The 18,901-nt window shown below is 37.3% G+C and overlaps 1 protein-coding gene across 1 annotated transcript in view; it reads left to right on the top strand.

Annotated features, from left to right (window-relative positions):
- Window positions 1-18,901, top strand: part of CNTNAP2 (contactin associated protein 2) — a 1,162,302-nt gene that overhangs the window by 1,024,375 nt on the left and 119,026 nt on the right. Inside the window, exon 16 of the mRNA XM_035552545.2 lies at window positions 14,921-15,091. Within this exon, the coding sequence (XP_035408438.1) occupies window positions 14,921-15,091 (171 nt within the window). The remainder of the gene's footprint in view (window positions 1-14,920; window positions 15,092-18,901) is intronic.

Genomic DNA, 18,901 nt, shown 5'->3' with positions numbered 1-18,901 from the left:
GCTGATTAAACAAACAAACAAACAAACAAACAAAAAAAACACTGTAGACAATGCAACTACTAGATAAATGCTCTTGCAAAGCATTGGGTTCTAGCAGCTTGCTGCTCTTCATGTAATTCCTGTTTTTGTAACAAAAGAAGTTGGAGAAATTTATATTATCCAGAAATTGCTAGTAAAAGAGGGACAGCCAGCAAAATTTTAGGAACCTTTCTGAGCGACCAGTAAAGCCACAGGTTGGCTTTTGCTTAGCCACATAACAGATTCCTAATTTTCAGTTAATACCTGAGATTTCTTTTCAGACTCCATGAAAAACTAGATTTTTTCTAATGTTTGAGTCTCATCTGACAACTTTTGAAGCAGAACGTGACTATCATTGGGACTGAAGAAAAAGGCCAAGAGAGCACAACAATCATTATTCCTGAAATGAAAAAGGAGACATGAGTTCCAGTTTTCACTTCAACAGTTGTACATCAAATGCTGTTACCTCATTCCCTGGGACGTCCATACCAAAGAAACTGATGCAACATTAGATGAATAGGCAAGACAAGGAGTTGGTGCATACAAGGCAGGAAGTTTGATGAGAGGAATCTTCATTATGAGATAGACCTTGAAACAAGAAAGGGAGAATCAAAAAGCACGAAGACTGGTGGCCATCAGTTTTGCTTTACAACAAGCATTTGTTGGTGTGAATTATTCCCCCTGAAAAAGCTCATGGGTTTTGCCTAGTTTTTTGTTTGGCCATTTGTTCTTTGCTAGTCTGGACTAAATCCTGTGCTTTCCTCTTTTCCTGCCCCTCTCTTTGGTAGCTGACAGGTACTACCTGAGGCTCACATGGATAGTGGCCATTAAGGAAAGCACCAGCTTCTCTGCCTCAGCCTTTCTGCAGGAGGTACAACTTATCAAAATACTGATATATTTGATTACTAGCACTTACCTTCAGATAGGCCTATGTTTAAGCCTGTTGTGGAACCAAGGCTAGAGTGCTTCTGTTCATTAAGATAAAACCCAGAATTTGGAGTAGGTATCTCTCTAACAAGCATGTTCAAGTTCCAAGCTTATTAGAAGGACAAGAACTTTTCCTTTATGCCTTTTTTCAGCTTTTCCTTTCTGAAGGGCTGATAGCAGCACTCAGTTGTAATGTTTGCTGGCAGCAAGCCCGGGAAACTTGTTTGAAGCCTGGATTCCTTCTGTGCAGAAACCTGTGATTCAGCTACCTTCGAACAGAAGTAAAGTCAGATCATGTCAATATCTAAAGCTTTCTATACTTGGTTATTACCCTCCATGGCTAGATGTGACTTTTCATGTTGCCTTTTCAATCATTTTGATTTCTCTTTCCCAAAAGATTAAAACTCATGGAAACAGGAGAAAGAGTTTAATCTTTTTCTTTGAGAGGCTGGTCTGCTAAAGCTGCTCAGCAGGAATACTCACAAGAGTTAAGGCAAAAAGAAAACTGGGCATTAGGCTTTGTGTCCAGGAGGAAAAGCCATGTACACCATGTTGTTATAAAGCCTAAGCAGGCAATCTGCACACAGATTTTAAAACACCTTCAAAGTTTCATGTGCATATAGATTTTTTCCCCAGACTTTTAATTCCAATCATCTGTCTCTGCAGCTGTGGTAGTGTTGGAGAAAATCCCTTACAATGTTAAATAGGTTGGATAAATTGAAGTGATATTATAGTAATGGCATATTCAAGTTCTAGAAGAACCAAAAGCTGTTAAGGTCAAACTGTTTCCTGATTTACATCTATAATTAGTAGCGGAATATGTCCTGGTTTTGGACCTCCCCATATCCTCCCACACTCCCTGCCATTCACAACTATCCCGCCTCTGGACAGATCTCTGGATGAGATTCCTAAGTAGTTGTTTAACCTTAAACAAAACCTTAAACAAAACATACAGAAAGTAACATGCTATAAAACTCAATTTGGAAAACAGGCACAGCAGACTTGAGATTAAAGCAATCAACATTGTGACTAGCAACTATTAAGCAGGTCGAATACTTATACCAATTTTAGTTTAACACACTCTGGTCGGATCTGTCATTATCTCAACCCTTCGAGCCCCACGTTGGGCGCCTAAAGGACTGTTGTGGTTTAACCCAGCCGGCAGCTAAACACCACACAGCCATTCATTCACCCACCCCCATCCCAGAGAGGGAGAGAAATGGGAAAGTGAAGCCTGTGAGTTGAGATAAAGACAGTTTATTAAGACAGGAAAATAATAATAACAATAGTACTACTAATAATTATGTGTACGAAACAAGTGATGCACAATGCAATTGCTCACCACCCGCTGACCGATGCCCAGCCTATCCCCGAGCAGCTGGCCCCCCCACCCCAGCTAGCCACCCCTATATATTGTTCAGCATGATGTCAGATGGTATGGAATACCCCTTTGGCCAGTTTGGGTCAGCTGTCCTGGGTCTGTCCCCTCCCAGCTCTTGCTGCACCCCTAGCCTGCCCGCTGGCAGGACAGAGCAAGAAGCTGGAAAGTCCTTGGCTTGGTGTAAGCACTGCTCTACAACAATTAAAACATCAGCACTCTTCTCATCCTAATCCAAAACATAGCACCCTACCAGCTACTAGGAGGAAAATTAACTCTATCCTAACTGAAACCAGGACACTAGGGAAAAAGTAAATGACCTTGGAAATAGTCATCTTTTAACTGTAAATATATCTGTTGACTTAGAGGGCATTTGCTCTTTCAGTTATTTGAATAATTGATTTAGATGTCACTGGGAAAAGAGGAAGAATGGAACACAATGGAACGGAACGGAACGGAACGGAACGGAACAGGACGGGATAGGATAGGATAGGATAGGATAGGATAGGATAGGATAGGATAGGATAGGATAGGGTAGGGTAGGGTAGGGTAGGGTAGGATACAGTAGGATAGGATAGAATAGAGTTGGATAGGGTAGGATAGGGAAGGACAGGGTAGGACAGGACAGGACAAATAATTTGGTAACCTTCTTTCCCTGAATGGAGAGGCTACTAATAGTGTTGCATAGCCAGTGAAAATGTAAGTAGAGATAAATATTGATGTGGTCTTTCCAAGTTCCTAAGTTCATCTGCCCTCTGATGGGGCAAATCGCCATTTCAACTGCCATTGAAACTGGAGAATCTGTCTTTGCATTATGTTGTCCTTAAAGGAAATAGTGCAGATATATATGTATCAAAGAAGACTGGTTTTGCTCAATAAAAATATAACCTGAAGTATCATAGTAAGTGAAAGCCAAAGAAATCACATAACTATTTATCATTTGTAGAAAAATTTAATTCCTGACACAAAAGGTTTCATCTGCAAAGTAAGCTTTTGGTCCCTGTTATTTATGTACTTTTCTTGATAAATAATTATGGACAGAATTGCTGTTAGGCTACTCAAATGAGGACTACAGACGTGTTTCTTTCCTTCCTATGAGTGTTTGAGCTGTTCACTGAGTCATGACCTTGTTTTTAGAAAAGCCAGTCAGCTCTATTCTGAAGCAGGACCTGTTGTGCTCTCTCGACAGAATTCATACATTTTTAAAAGCAGCTGGAGTTATCATCTTTGCTGCCACCCTATTCCCCAACCCCCTCTGCCTCACCACTCACAGCAGCTGGCTTACTCTGCTCAACAAACGTGAGAGAAAGAACATTTTGCAGGTTCAACCACTCTGCTAGAAACTCAGTAATGAAATCAGAAATGACAAGTGAGTTCAGCAGAGACCAAGCTCTGAGAGGATTTTTTACTAACCCTTTGCTTGCAAACCCTTTCAGTCACATTCCCAGAAAAAAAAAATTCAAATTTGAATATAATCAAATTTGAATATAATATATTAATTGGTGCTTTACTCTTTATTATTCCTCATGTGTTTCCTCCCTCCCTGCCTCCCCCAGGGAGAAGAAGGGAGTAGGGAAGGAGAAGAAAAGGTGTGCGTGTGTCTATCTTTATATGATATAACATTACTTGCATTTCAGAGTGCTGTAACTGAAAAGATATGAGAGTATGTACTATATCTAGACAAAAAACAAGACACTGGATTGCTGACAAATATTGACATGTGTACATAATAATATATTTCAAAGCTGTGCACCACTTACCCTGAGGCAGTATAATACAACATAGGTTCCAGTTTTTCCTGCACTGAAAAAAAGAGTTCTCTGACTCCTCACCATCAATTTTTCTGTATTAATTTGTATTTTGAACCCCCCAAAAATACACAGCAAATTCAGAAAGGAAGGAAGGAAGAAAGGAAGGAAGGAAGGAAGGAAGGAAGGAAGGAAGGAAGGAAGGAAGGAAGGAAAAATAAAAGAGACGGAAAGGAAGGAATTGGAAGTCAGAGAAAGAAAGATCTTTGTTTCTTTCTGAGAAACTTTTTTCACACTTCATTTTCTGTTTTATTGCATATTATTTCCACTGAGATTAAAAAGATTTAGGAAGCAAATGTTGAGTAAATGCTCTTGGAGATTTGTGTAAATTGAATGTAATGCCGTGAACATCAGAGCTGTTCTGGAATAATGTGAAAGAGGTCAGAATCAGATATCTTGCAGATGTAGAGGAGTGTTTTGCTTTCACTAACCATTTCACCTCTGAAAGACTAATTTCCGTTCAATTTTTGGATAAGATTGCAATTTTTATTCAAGCCAGAAACAGATTTTATTTCTTTCTTGTCATTGTACATACTTTGACTGAATAGTTCACAGAATAGTTGAAGTTGGAAAGGGCCTCTAGAGAAATTAAAACTTTAACACAGGTTATTGTTATGAGATTTATTTGTTGTTTGGTGTTTTTTGTTTTGTTTTGTTTTGTTTTGTTTTTTGAATACCAAAGCTAGTAATTTTCTACTGGGGAGTGTTTTGTATGAGACTTTCTTATACATCTGTAAACTTTGGTTTTGTTTAATCCTTGTTAAATTTGTATGGACATTACATATATATAGGCTCAATTCTGCTACTGCTCAATTCCCTAATACTTTTATTACTAGCTGCAACAAGAGTGCAATAAACCCCTTCTTCTCGTTCCATACAATGATCTAGTTAGCCTGAATATTTCAGTTAGAGTTCTGATTTAGATTTCCTATTACACTACATATATTTGTTCGGAACACCTATATGGTATTTACATATACATGTAGTCCATTGCTTAAAAAATGACAGCCTCTACAGTGAGCTCAGCTAAGCAACTTTGCCCATGTAAGTTTACTCTCCAATAATAATATTAACAATGGCACTAATCATAATTTTAATATTCTAATAATAACGGTAAGATTAAAAATATGGATAAAGGGAGTGTAGCCATCCACAGCAGGCTCTACAGGGCCACTTAACATGGGAGACTTTTAGTTTTAAGCTGAAATTTTTTAAATACTCCTTTTCATTCTTGGATTTAGAACACAGCTGAGATAGTGTAAGATCACTGTAATATCTTTGGGCACAGTAAGAATCTTAATGAGCTATTTTAAAAGTAGGGAACATGTATGGAATGGAAGAAAGGCTCAAATGTGGACAAGTGAGAAGCTTCTCTGCCATAGACAATATAGAGATTAATCATAGAATTACTTTTCAAATACCCTTTTGCAAAGTCTGATATCAGTGACTGAAAGGGGAAAAGCTAGGTCATCATAGGCATATCAAGGGGTATGTCGAGGGGCACAGCACGTGATGCAGCAGATGTTTTGTTCAAAGTTTCTGTTTATTAGGTGGAATATAATGTGGTAATGTAGACTCCACTGGTTCTCTTTAGTTCCTAGAGCAGTCTAGGACTGGAAGGCCACAGAAACATTTGAAGCCCTTGGTGGTTTGGTTTCAGTGCAGGTTGTCCATCTCTAGAATTCAAATTCTCCACAAATGTTCTTAATTGATGGCCTACATAGAATAAGTACTGTAAACCATCAGTAAAAATACATACATAGAATCATGGAATTATGGAATAACTGGGTTGGAAGGAACTTTAAAGATCATCTAATTCCAAACCCCCAACAATGGACAGGGACACCTTCATAGAAAATACATTATGGGAAGTTGGACTTGGAATGTTACAGTGTCATAAAACTGGAGTGACAACATGAGAATGAAGATTATAATTTTACTCCTTTACTGTAAGTTTGAAGTGCTTCTTCAGTGATTTATATGAATTTCTTTGGATTTGGGATTGGGATATGAATGAAGAAGTCATTGAAAGTACATTTCTATGTATAAGCAGTATAGCACCATAATTCTGTAGTAGTGAGCCTGCTGAATGAAATTAGTACTTCAGGGAAATGGTTTTATCCACAGTTTTCATCAAAGCTCAGAGAACTGTGATTCATGAAAGTACTTAGTCATATCTTGTGAGATAAATATTCCATGTTTTAGTTCGGAATGCTCTAAAATCCATCCAGTAATAGAAGATCAAGTAAAACAATTTGATGATCTCTTTGAATAACAGATAATTCTGGAATCAATGATGTGAAGAATATTTAATGTGCTACATCAAGTCTAAATTACATCTTACATTTTAATTCTGAAGAATATTTTCCATTTTGAAAGTGTATCTGTTCAAAAAGAACATGTCAGGTTGTCAAAGAGTCAGGATCTTGAGTGTGTTGAGGAAACTAGATCCATGCCCAAACAGTGGACCAAAAGAATCATCCTAAAAAGAGAAACTTCCCTCCAGAAACAAGAAAATTTGGGGGTCAGAGCTGCATCAATATTACACAGCACATCCTTCTTATAAAAATCCTGCCAGGGACAGCAAATGGAGATAGCAAAAGTGGAAATGGCTACTGGACCATGTTGTCCATGTGGTGTTGGGCCAGTGAAATGTATCTGTGACTCTGTCGAACTCTAGAGCTGTATCTTATTGTTCACATGCCTAGCCAAGGACCTGAAGAGCAGAAAGGAGGGGTCTGAGAAACACTCTTTCCTGCAGTCCATTTCCACAGCAAAGGGTACAAATTTAATAGGATGAAATGAAAAGTCATTGGTTTTCTACATTCTTGTCCTTGTGTCTACACTTTACATCCTGCATAGTTATGTACTCAGTATAAGGTGGTTATGCAGCACTGTCATTTGCACAGCTGTAAACACCCACCAATATCTACAGGTCAATATAGAATCGGATCCTCATTATTAGTAACATGTTTTGAGGACAACAGCAGGTTCCTGTATTTAATGTTTACCATTTTGGCATCATGGCAGGGTTCCTACACACTGCATTGACTGTGGCACAGGGGTGATTGAGCTGATGTTTGCAGGTCAGTTAATGTTTAAAAAAAATATTCCTCTGAAAAGATACCAGTTTACATGCATCATTAAAGTTCCATCAGCACATTACATAGCTCCAGGTTGTAAACCATGCCAGATCAGGACCTTTCATTCTTTAGATGGATGAAAGTAATGGTGCCAGCAGTGACAGGGTATGCATTGTAATTAGGCATTGTGACCAGGAGGTGAGACTTTTGAAAAATGATCTTCCAAAGATGATTACAAGTAACACAGCAGGTGCGTGAAACTTTTCTGCATCACTGAATCTGTTTCATTGACTCCAACATTTCACTGATAAATGTGATTGCTGTTTCCCTCACTCAGCAAATATGGTGACTGACAGATTAATGCAAACTTTAGCATCTGTGTTTATATCCATTGATCTTTGTCTTGTGAGTATTATGTAACTGGAGAAACTTTATGAAAACAGATAATTTATAAAGGTAAGGAGATAAACTGCTATCCATCTTACTGTCATCTTAATGCAAGCTGGTTTATGTCCTTCATTACTGACCATAATGCTCAAGTTGATCCCAGATAATATGAAGGAGGATCTTTCCTTTCTATATTAGTAATTTAAGGCTATCCCACACTTGTAATTCCTGAAAGACAGTTACCATATCACCACTATCTTGCTCCACATGAAAAAAAGTTTGGGATTTCAGGCCTCGTGCTTGTGTGAAAGTTGGACTTGACAAATTTTGTGATGAGATCAAGTATGGTCACAGCAGTGGTAGATGTGCAGGATTTTGGCATTCCCAGTAAAAGAAGAGTTGCCAAAGGACTGAGAGTAGAGACCAAAAACTTCCCCACAACTAAAGCAGACAAGGTCATCAATGGAAGGATACCCTCCAAATGTGCAAAGACAGTTAACTTGTTTTAGAATCTGACTTTCAGAAGATGCATGCAATGGACTTCCATAAGAGAAGTCTGAAGGAATTACTTTGAGGGTGAAATGTACTATAGATATCAAAGAGGTTAAAAACCATAAGCAATTTTTCAGATCAAATGTACTTTGTTGTTTGCCTGCCTCTGAATGTATTGACATCTCTCTGACTCTGAAACTCCAGACCCCTGTAAGTCTCCCAAAAATCATAACAAATATGGACTCTCAGCACAGTTCTACCTTTCTCAGAATTTTTAACAATCCCACTCTTTAGAAAGAACCAGGCTTAGTTAAATGAGACCAAAACACATTATGTCACAGCTACAGCTTTCTAGATTTGAGGTGGAATATTCCAAACATTTTTTTCTTTTCTAAAATCTAGTGTTTATCCTTCAAAAACTGGATTGTCTTTAATGAAACAGTCACAACAGCAGAGCTAACTCTTTTCTTTTGCTAAATCTGAACTCATCTTCAGATGTGTTGATATTCTCAGCAGGCTTTGCTCTGGACTGCCAGCCATTTGTTACTTTGTTGAAAGATACAGAGCTAGTTTTATCTTGAAAATTGAAATCTAACCTATATTTGTATTCAGCCTGAAAGACTGTAATTCAGCTTTGCTGTTATGCAGTGTTAATGCACTCTTCATCTGTTGACTTGGGGATTATTTTTCTTGTGTGTTGTCAAAGGACTTTTCTGCTATTAAGCCAACATCTTACGGAGTAATTCAGTTTAGTTTATTTTTCTGGATTCATGTTTGGATTAAGTAAATCAAGACACTACCATCTTAATTTTAATTTAAGTAGTAATTTACATGCTTCTTTTCAACTGGTATTCTGCCATGATGTTGATAAAATATAAACCTGTGACCAGAGAAATACAATATTGTCATCTTTAGTTGAGATATACAGACAGGCCACAGACTGATATAGAGGACCCCAGGGCTATAAGCATCATGGTCAAAGAAATTCAGGATTGGAGCTGGATGAGACAGATTTCAGGGGTATCAAAGAAAGCAAAGAATGTATGTAAAGCTTATGATATACAGTATATTCTATATATTGTAAGTACAGTAGATGTAAAGGTAATATAGTAAAAGATATATAGTAAAATATACATTATATATATATAAGCTATACAGTAAAAGATATGTAGTAAAAAAAAAAATGTGACAAGGGATTGCAGATCAATGAAGAAAGAATAAAAGTGTGAATGCATGTTAGCACAACCAAAAATGACACCAAGCAGACCCTTCAGTAATTGAGAAGAGTCATCAATATTGTACTCCTTCCAGCAAAGGACTTAGGCTGCTGCTGAGTTGCCATTCTTCCTGCCCTATCCCCTGAGCACACCCTTCTCACACCCAGACTGAAGCTGCATTCTCAGCCCCATTCTGACTAGTGCCATTGAACATGGCCTGCCTTGCTTCAGGATTTCAGTTAAACCTTTCAAGCAGGAGAAACGCAAACAATTTTCTTTGACTTTTCTTTTTTTTCCTGAATAACTTGTAATATTCTTTTTGGATTGGAATATCTTTCTTCCTTCTCCCCCATTGTTTCACTAGCAAGGAAGATATTTAAAGCCCAACAGACAGTTTAGGTTTCATCGGGGTCGATTTCCACCCGAGATGCAGATCTGGTCTTGAATCAAAGCTGTGATTGTTGCTGTACTGATAGTCAAACTGCTCTGAGTGTACACATGTAGATTCCTCTTTCCCAGAATAAAAAAAAATAAAATAAAAAATAAAAAAGAAGGAAAAAAACTTGATTTGTTGAGCATAATTGTATGGATAATCTCAATCCATTACTTTGTGGCACAGATCAGTGTTCCATTCACACATCCATCTTCTCTGAAATAGGAGACTATTCGTACATTTTATTCACATAATGGTTTTGATAGAAAATCTGTTTTGCTGCAGATGAGGGCCCTGGAGGTTTTTGGTCTATTGTAATACATAAGAGCTGCCTGACATTACAGCATTCATTCTCTAGTTCTATTGCCTAGCTGGGCTAAAAGCACTTATGTCTTTTACAGTTCTGCTATTGCTATTATCCATTTCAATGGGGATTAAATGTAAAGAGAAATTGATAGTGTTAAAGCATGAATTTCAATCATGCTAAGAAAGAAGATATTGATGGGAGCTAGCAAGGGATTTCTGGACAAAAATAATTCAAGGGAGAAGCTGAGAGTCTGGCTTCTATAAGTCCAGTGACTCTGTGTTATCAGGTTATGGAACTACCACACTTAAAAAGATGTCAGTACATGTTGCACAATTCAACACTACCTGAGTTTGTTCTTGTTAGTACTGTGGTAACCATTTCCTTCCTCCTCCCTGAGGTGGGTCTTCATAGGAAAAATCTTCAAGTCTGGAACAGGCTCCCCAGGGAAACAGTCATGGCACCAAGTCTGCTGGAGTTCAAGAAGCATTTAAGCAACATTCTTAGACATATGGTTTGATTTTTAGGTAGTCCTTTGTGAAGCCAGGAGTTGGACAGGATGATCCTTGTGAGTCCCTTCCAACTCAGGATATTCTATGATTCTATGATATGAGATTTAAGGTGACCCTTCACATTAATATTTTTAGTCTGGGAAAAACATGATAAGAAACGCAGACCTGCTTTGGGAATCTTAAATTTGTCTTGGGTTGCAAACAGTTGAAAAGGCTTGTCTGGTATCTTGATTTTATTTGGATTTGTGCTTCCATGACAGCAGAATGTCTCGTACCTGTTTAATTGGCTTAAGTCAAATTTAAGCACTAAGCAGGCTTACAGTGAAGACAGATGTAGTACAACAGAGACATGGTCTTGATTACAGAATTCTAAGTGAGCTTATAAAGAAGAAAAATAAAATTATTCAGTTGTATTTTTGACCATTCTGTACAATAAAAGTGTTCCTTAAGTAGCTGGAGGAAGAAAGGGGAAATGAAGGGATGGTGTAACTCTAAGCACCTCTTTCTTCTCATCTTCACATTTGAAGCCCTTTATTGTTCCCTATCTTAATGTTTCCAAGCATACTTCATCCCTGAATAATAAATACTAACTCTCCTAGGTTGAGTGACTTTCTTGTAAATCAGAGCATTTCCTCAAGACTTTCTCAATCACAATGTGTAAACATACTGTTTTGTAAGGTCCAGATGCTGTGCAATATTTATGACATAATAATAATTATTAACAGGGTGGATTACAAATTTAGCATTTAGAGTGTTCTTTCTAAATAAACTACCTTTCCCACCTCCTAATACTTTGGTATCCCTGCTGCCATAATGTCCACCCTGCAGTTTAAGTCCTAATTCCAGTTTCTTCCATCTACTGCTTTCTCAGCCTGAATCAGTAGAAAAATGTCTGTAGGATCAATATATTCAAGCCTTTTGAGGAAAGGAGGGGGACAATGTGCCAAAGAAATTTTGAGGCAATGGTGACTTACAAAGGTTCCTAGCAAGCAACAACAATAATGTGTCAAGTGGATTTTTATTCAAGATTTCCTCAGGCAGCCCCTTTCTTATCAAGAGATATTATTTTGTGATAAAGATCATTATGTATTTTTAGCAAGACATTCCATTGTACACTTAATAAAATATCTTTTTTGCCCTGAAAGTGTTTTGAGATGAATGTATACCAATGTATAAAAACATGATTTTATCTTTATAGAAATTTGTTGTGAATAGACTTTGAAAATGTCTCTCTCAAGCTGCAGGTTTTCCCGTTCAGTCTGAACAGTTTGTATTTATGCTCTCACCACTAGCATCCCCAACTAAGGCTTTCTGCAGAGTCAAATCACAGCATTTCAAATGAAATGTAAAATACTTAGTGATAGACCTCCTCAGTAGACTAGATACAGCACTAAATAAAAATTGGTGGGTTTTGTTTCAACAAAACAGAGACATACATTTTAATATGAATCCATCAACGTCTGGTTCTGTGTTGTAATTGGTGATGGTAGTCCTACTTGTAGATGCACTGCAGTGATGTTTTGAAGTCTTTGCCATGTGGCTAGAACTTCTTAGATAAATTCACAACTCACATCAGCCTTAAAGACCTTGCAGTCTAAATTTTACTTTAAAAACAATGAAAGTGAAATCTTCTCTTCTAATTATACAAAGAGGAATGGCCAGATACAACTGAAGATTAACTTCATGTAATGGCAAACCTGCACTTTGGTTATGAGCCCTCTTGGTTACGGAGTTAACCCAGAGTGTCTCAGCATTGAAGGTTGAATCTGTGTTAAAGTACATGTAATACTTTGAGGGTTGGAAGTTAATTAAAAATATATAAATAAAACATTACAAAATAAATTGTTGTTTCATATAGCAGTTCCTGCTGTTATTTATTTAATTGCAATATTAACAATAATATTATATTGTATCATAGTGGAGGCTACAGCTAAGGAAGCAGGGTCCCATTGTGAGTGGACTTGACACAATAAAACAAAAATATGATCCCTTCAACAAAACCATTGTCAATTCATTAGTGGAAATGATTAGTTAAGACAGGTTTCCAACCTGTAGTTCTTGAGCTGTGTCAGACTCACAAAAGATGTAAGCATGGTACAAACAATGGATTTACATACAGTGGCTGATGGCAGGATGACACTGACAAGAAAGCTGGTCTATTAGCAGCATCCTGGGCTAGAGAAGGAACCCTGACAGTAGACTCCATTGCAGCTGTGCTGCTTGGCTGCATGGTGATGCAGCTGCATATTCACCTCAGCCTCATTTTGGGATAGTGAGATGACTGGGGAGCCTATGTGTTACATATGTTCTATGTGTTTTAGGCTTATAACTTAGTCAACATTCAGAGTACGTAAAGCCAGAAATCTAAAATACTTATTTGATTTATGAAAACTTGAAAGCATTTCTACAAGGTTATACAGGGCAGCTAAATTATCTCCTTAACAAGGATTGCATATATTCCTGACTTTTTAAGTCCTGTTTACATCATGTGAGTTTATTCAGCAAGTGGAATAAAACCTATCCAAACAGTCTGCCAGCATCTGGTATGTCTTGATCTCCCATGAGAAAGAAATGTAGATGTCCAGGTACATCTGCAAGTTGGAAAGCATATATGGTGTTCCATCTGGATCCTGTACTAAGAAGGAGATAATTGCCAAAGCACTCCTTCACCTATACCCTCAGCAACTCTAATATTTAGGAAGTACACTGAAAGGTAAGAGATTGGAAGAAGCCTGGGACCATGAATGAAAATTAAATTCTAGACATTTTTATATATTGCTTTATCACTACATGTTTTCACAAAGACTTTGCATTTAATTAGCAGACTTTTCTTGCCCAAGCCTGTTTATGATATAAATGTTGTTGATATTTCTATAGAAATCATTAATAATATTTAATCTGGAACTTGCCAGTTTGTATAAATGTGGTAAGTAGTAATAGACAAGAAATGTTATTTTTGGCGAAAAACAGGTAATGTTAAAAGTGAACTGGTTAATTCACAAAATATATATACATATGTGTTATGAATGTACATTTACACTGTACCAACACCATTTGGTCCCCTTTTCACTGCTCACATAAAAAATCTCATATGCAACTTTCTTCCTGGGATTGATTAAAGTAGAATAGAAAGCTGCTTCTTTTTTCAAAGCCACTCATTCTGCATTCTTGAGAGAGGTAGAATTTAGAATTAAATGGAGGAGATGGGATAGAAATATGAAAAAGAAGAGTATGCATAGAATGCTTAAACAGTCTTCTTCCGTTAATTCAAATGTTCAATTTAATTTTGAATAGAGATTAATAAATTACACAAATTATAACACTTCTGACTTGGGTCTGTGCTGGTGGTATTACAAAACCAGTGTTAAGCTTCTGGCGCTTCAGCATGCTCATTCACATGCATCCAGTGCTAACCAGAAAAATAATAGTGTTATCACATAGTTCAGTAATCAAATGATGGAGAACCAATCTCTGGGAGCTATGTCTGGAATAGAAAGTGGTTTCTTACTGTGTTTATTAGCCAGAATACTAAGCACTGGGCTGGGCTGAGTTAATGATTGATATCTTAATAATTTCTGAATCTGGACACATATGCATCCTGGTGAAGTAACAGTCTCTCACTGTGACTTATGAAATTTTTTTCTGTTTCAGTCTCTCACTGTATCTTATGAAATTTTTTGTCTTTGGAACATAATGCTACCTTGCATGGAATGTTGACTGCGTTGCTAGCTAAGTACTGTTACAGTTCTTGAATATTGTTAATGATGATGTTTCTCCAGGAAAAATGTGTTAGGGAATGGATACGGGCATATGTTAATTATGTCTGTATTGCTTAGCTTCATTTATTGGACTCTTCCTGTGATATGCATTAACAGACTCTTATTAGACCTGGCTAGGTTTTCAGAAGAAATGGGCATCGTTGTGTAGAGTAAATGTGAAGGTAGGTATGTTACATGAGACAATATATAAATGCAAAACGTGCACCTGAGGTACAACTATATGTTAAGTGTAGTAACTGTACTGTATTGAAGACTTATCTCAGCAATATGTTTGTATGACTATCATAAATTGGGAACTTTTTATATAAATATTAAAAAAAAAAAAATAAGTATAAGTAGTGTGTTCCACTTTCCAGGAAAAAAAAAAAAAAAAAAAGGACATTCGGCATTCAATTTATCCAAAAAAGCAAAAATGAGATAGTAGAAGCAAGGTGGGGTTTTTTTGTTTTGTTTTGTTTTTTTGTTTTGTTTTTCAATGTAAACAACATTGTAGCATATATTAACATTAAAAGCTTCAAATTTTCATACTGCTTCCAGGGAGCACTCAAATGTGTGTATTTCCTGTCTGTCCCATCCCTGCAGGAAATTACTGGAATGCAGCTTCTTTCATCACATCATCATCCTATCTTCACTTCTCTACCTTCCAAGGGGAAACAAGTGCAGATATCTCTTTTTATTTCAAAACATCGGCCTCAGATGGGGTGTTTCTTGAGAATCTGGGGAACACTGACTTCATCAAACTGGAGCTGAAATGTAAGTATGTGCTTTCCACTACTCTTTTTGGAACCTGACACAGGTTCATGTCAGGTAACAGGTTTCGAGAAACATGTATTATTCAGTAAAATGTGTAACCTTGGTTAAGTCAGGAAAAAAAAAAATCACACTACTTGACTTCTTCTCAGATTGTGTTACATAGGAAGAACTAGTGAAGTCTCTTTGGTTTGTTTATCAAAGGAAGAAATAGAAAGAAGTATAGAACAGGTACCACCAGTTAAAAAAAAATGGCACAGACCTTAAAAGATTTTTCAAAATTGCATGCCAAGGTTTATTTCTTTAAAATGCATGTCTGCAGCTGTGTAGGAGCACTGTAAGGAGCCTGAGCTGATAACTTACCTACAATATCTAAAATATCTTTAAAAATCATGTAGAAATAATTCTTTATTGGCATTATCTGCTAGTGAAATTGCTGATCAAAAGTTAATTTTATTATTAAACCACTTTAAATGGCACAAGAGCAAACTTCGAAGCAAGGTGCTGAAATCCTCAGCTGTACACGAATTCTGCTTAGTGAAATTGAAGCAGTTGAATTAGGGGGAAACAATGTTTTATGTCTCCTGTGTTCTCCCTCGACCCAGTTTACCCTGCCATAAACAGGAGTGGTGACAGACCTGCTATGCTATGTGTGATGACTATTACAGACTCTAGTGGCACATTACAGCAGCATAGTTACATGAGTGCAGCAAACTCCCCGTCCGCACTCCAGTACCAAGGAAAGCATTTTTTCTTCCATTTGCTGCAGAAGCTACTCACAGAGGTCAAGAACCTGGTTCTAAATATATATTTACAAAAGTCAGTGGCAAAACTCACTAACGCTGAAAGAGATTAATTTATGTATCCCAAATAATCTATTTTTTATGCAGGTTCAATGAGATTTACATGCACGCATCTAATTTATAGAATCATAGAATATCCCGAGTTGGAAGGGACCCATAAGGATCATCAAGTCCAACTCCTGGCACCGCACAGGTCTGCCCAAAAGTTTAGACCATGTGACTAAGTACACAGTCCAATCTCTTCTTAAATTCAGACAGGCTTGGTGCAGTGACTACTTCCCTGGGGAGCCTGTTCCAGTGTGCGACCACCCTCTCGGTGAAGAACCTCTTCCTGATGTCCAGCCTAAACTTCCCGTGCCTCAGCTTAACACCGTTCCCACGGGTTCTGTCACTGATGATAATGGAGAATAGGTCACCTGCCTCTCCACTCCCCCTCGCGAGGAAGTTGTAGATTGCCATGAGGTCCCCCCTCAGCCTCCTCTTCTCCAGGCTGAACAGGCCAAGTGACCTCAGCTGCTCCTCATATGTCTTCCCCTCTAGGCCCTTCACTATCTTCGTCGCCCTCCTCTGGACACTCTCCAACAGTTTAATGTCCTTTTTGTACTGTGGTGCCCAGAACTGCACACAGTACTCAAGGTGAGGCCGCACCAGCGCAGAGTAGAGCAGGACAATCACTTCCCTCGACCAACTAGCAATGCCGTGCTTGATGCATCCCAGGATACAGGAATTACATCCCAGGAATTTAAAAATATAAAGCCCTTTTTGACAATTCCTGAAGTCTAAACACACAAACAAGAGTGTGGAAATTTAGAAATGACCAGGGAGGTCTTTAAAAAGTAATTAAATTTCCCCTCCAGATAGGAATAAAGTGCCAAGTTCCAAGCAGGTGACAGATTTTTTTCACTCCTTCTACAAGGAATTTAGTTGATGTTCCTTAATCCCAATTTTCTGTATGTTCCAACTGGTGAGAAACAAAATAGTTGCTGTTGAGTCAGATGAAATATATTCATTTGTATTAACAATGGGCATGGCCCTTTTATAATAAAGTGGCAGATACTTCTAATTTCACTTTGAATTTAAGTAGTACTTACTGTCATTTGAGGAGGGTATTTCCAGAGCTTCTTGCTCTTCTAACACATGAAACATGATAGTGTTTCATCCTTAGCCATTATCAGACCAACCTTGCTGTTCACTTAGCTTAAAAGTGACAATAGCAATGAATAAAGGTGACCTGACAGTGACTACAATTATTATGAACTCAACACAGTTTAAATACTAATGACATTGAAGTGGCTCACTGAACAGATGCACCAGTTAAATAAAGCATGTGGCAGTGTAGCCAGAATGCAGTTAAACAGGAGTTTTACTTGAGGCCCTACACTTGGGGCCCAGTGACTGCTGTGGCTTGGTATATGCCTGAATTCAACCACTGCCTCCTGTCCCTGAATCTAAGACTTGGATAACAAATTCTTGATGTCAGAAGTTGAAATATCACCTGTAGAAACAGCTTGTAAGGTCAAATGTAGTATTGCAGTTTAAGGTAGTAAAAAAACCCTTGATTAAACCTATCCTGACTGTATTTGCTAAATGGTACAGAGAACAGTTCATTTGAACATAATTGCATTCAGTCTACCTTTTCTTTCCTGGAAACTAGTCTTGAAATTTTCAAATCCCAGAAAATATTTCTTTCTGTGACTTCAAAGTTATACTAGTCACAGTACAAAATGAGTTAAATGCTGTGGGTTTAGTAACAAAAAGAAATTCATTCTCTTTTCTGAATTGCATGTTTATTGCATGGACATTTTTTTATCCAGTTTTCAGTAGTTTGTTTCATTCTAGTCTGCATTTACATTTTGTTGGAATTCAATCAATTTAAAAACAAAGTTTCAGAATTTCAGAAGTTCCTTGCATGGCTTACAATAGATTCTTCTGCTTCTTAAAAGAGTTTGCTTCCCCTTTACAGAAGTCCCGTAAAATTGATACATGAATTTGTTTCTTAATGGAAACATAAAATTAAGTCAGTAAGATAATTACAGTATTATTTTTAAACCCTGAAGTTTTCCTTTAGCAAACTGTTTTCTAGCTAATGCATCAAATTCTCTTACAGAACTGCTATTTTTTATTAAAAGTTTTTGTGTAACATCAGTTGTGACATATTTGCGGCAAGCTGCTGCACTTCAAATAATGGCTACATTGTCTTTTCATTGCTTTCTTGTACAGGTGCAAATTTCATTGAAGAGCAATCACTTCCTAAGGGGGGGAAAAAAAAAAAAAAAAAAAAACTTCTGTCAATTTCTTTACTTCCTGCAATTCCAAAAGGAAAATATTGAAATCAGTGTCCTCTGCCAACAGACAGTACACGTTCTTTCTTCTTCTTCCCTTATATTTGAAACAGCTGTATATATCTGTAATATACAGTTAGCATAAGCTTTGTTCTACAGACGAGGAAATCAGGAAATGAGAGGTTCTAAAACATCCAGTATTTCAATCAGCTTAATGAACTTGCTAAATATATTAGGAGAACAAATCATTTGGTCTGTAAAGATTCTTAGATTCAAGTCTTTGGAAAGAAGTTTGCTATTGCGTTTTTTATTCTGAGCACAATAGATATCGCTACAAAGTCTCATTAAATTATTTTATTGGTGTGCTGTCTTAAGGTCTAATAACTGCACAGCTTATTTTCCTACTCTCTAGAATTATAAGAAAAAGAGGTGCAATCTTGTAGTATGTAACTTCATGTGTCTTCAGCTCCATATTAACATCTCTGAGGAGAGGGACGAAGGAGGGGAAGAATGTGTTTCTCTGATTTAAGAAACAGCTTTTCCAAACAGGCAAGGAAGACTGTCATGAAAAAAAAAAAAAAAAAAAAAGCGATAAAATGTTACTGTGACTATGGTGGAAATCTTTGGGTACTCCATTTATCAAGCAGATCCCCTGGCAGGCTCTTACTTGTCATCATTCAAGGAACAGTAGGCAGAGAGAAATGTAGAATTATCTTAAAACTCAGTTT

Source organism: Cygnus atratus, chromosome 2, assembly GCF_013377495.2.
Source record: "Cygnus atratus isolate AKBS03 ecotype Queensland, Australia chromosome 2, CAtr_DNAZoo_HiC_assembly, whole genome shotgun sequence".
Classification (NCBI taxonomy): Eukaryota; Metazoa; Chordata; class Aves; order Anseriformes; family Anatidae; genus Cygnus; species Cygnus atratus.
This window is presented reverse-complemented; position numbering and strand designations above follow the sequence as displayed.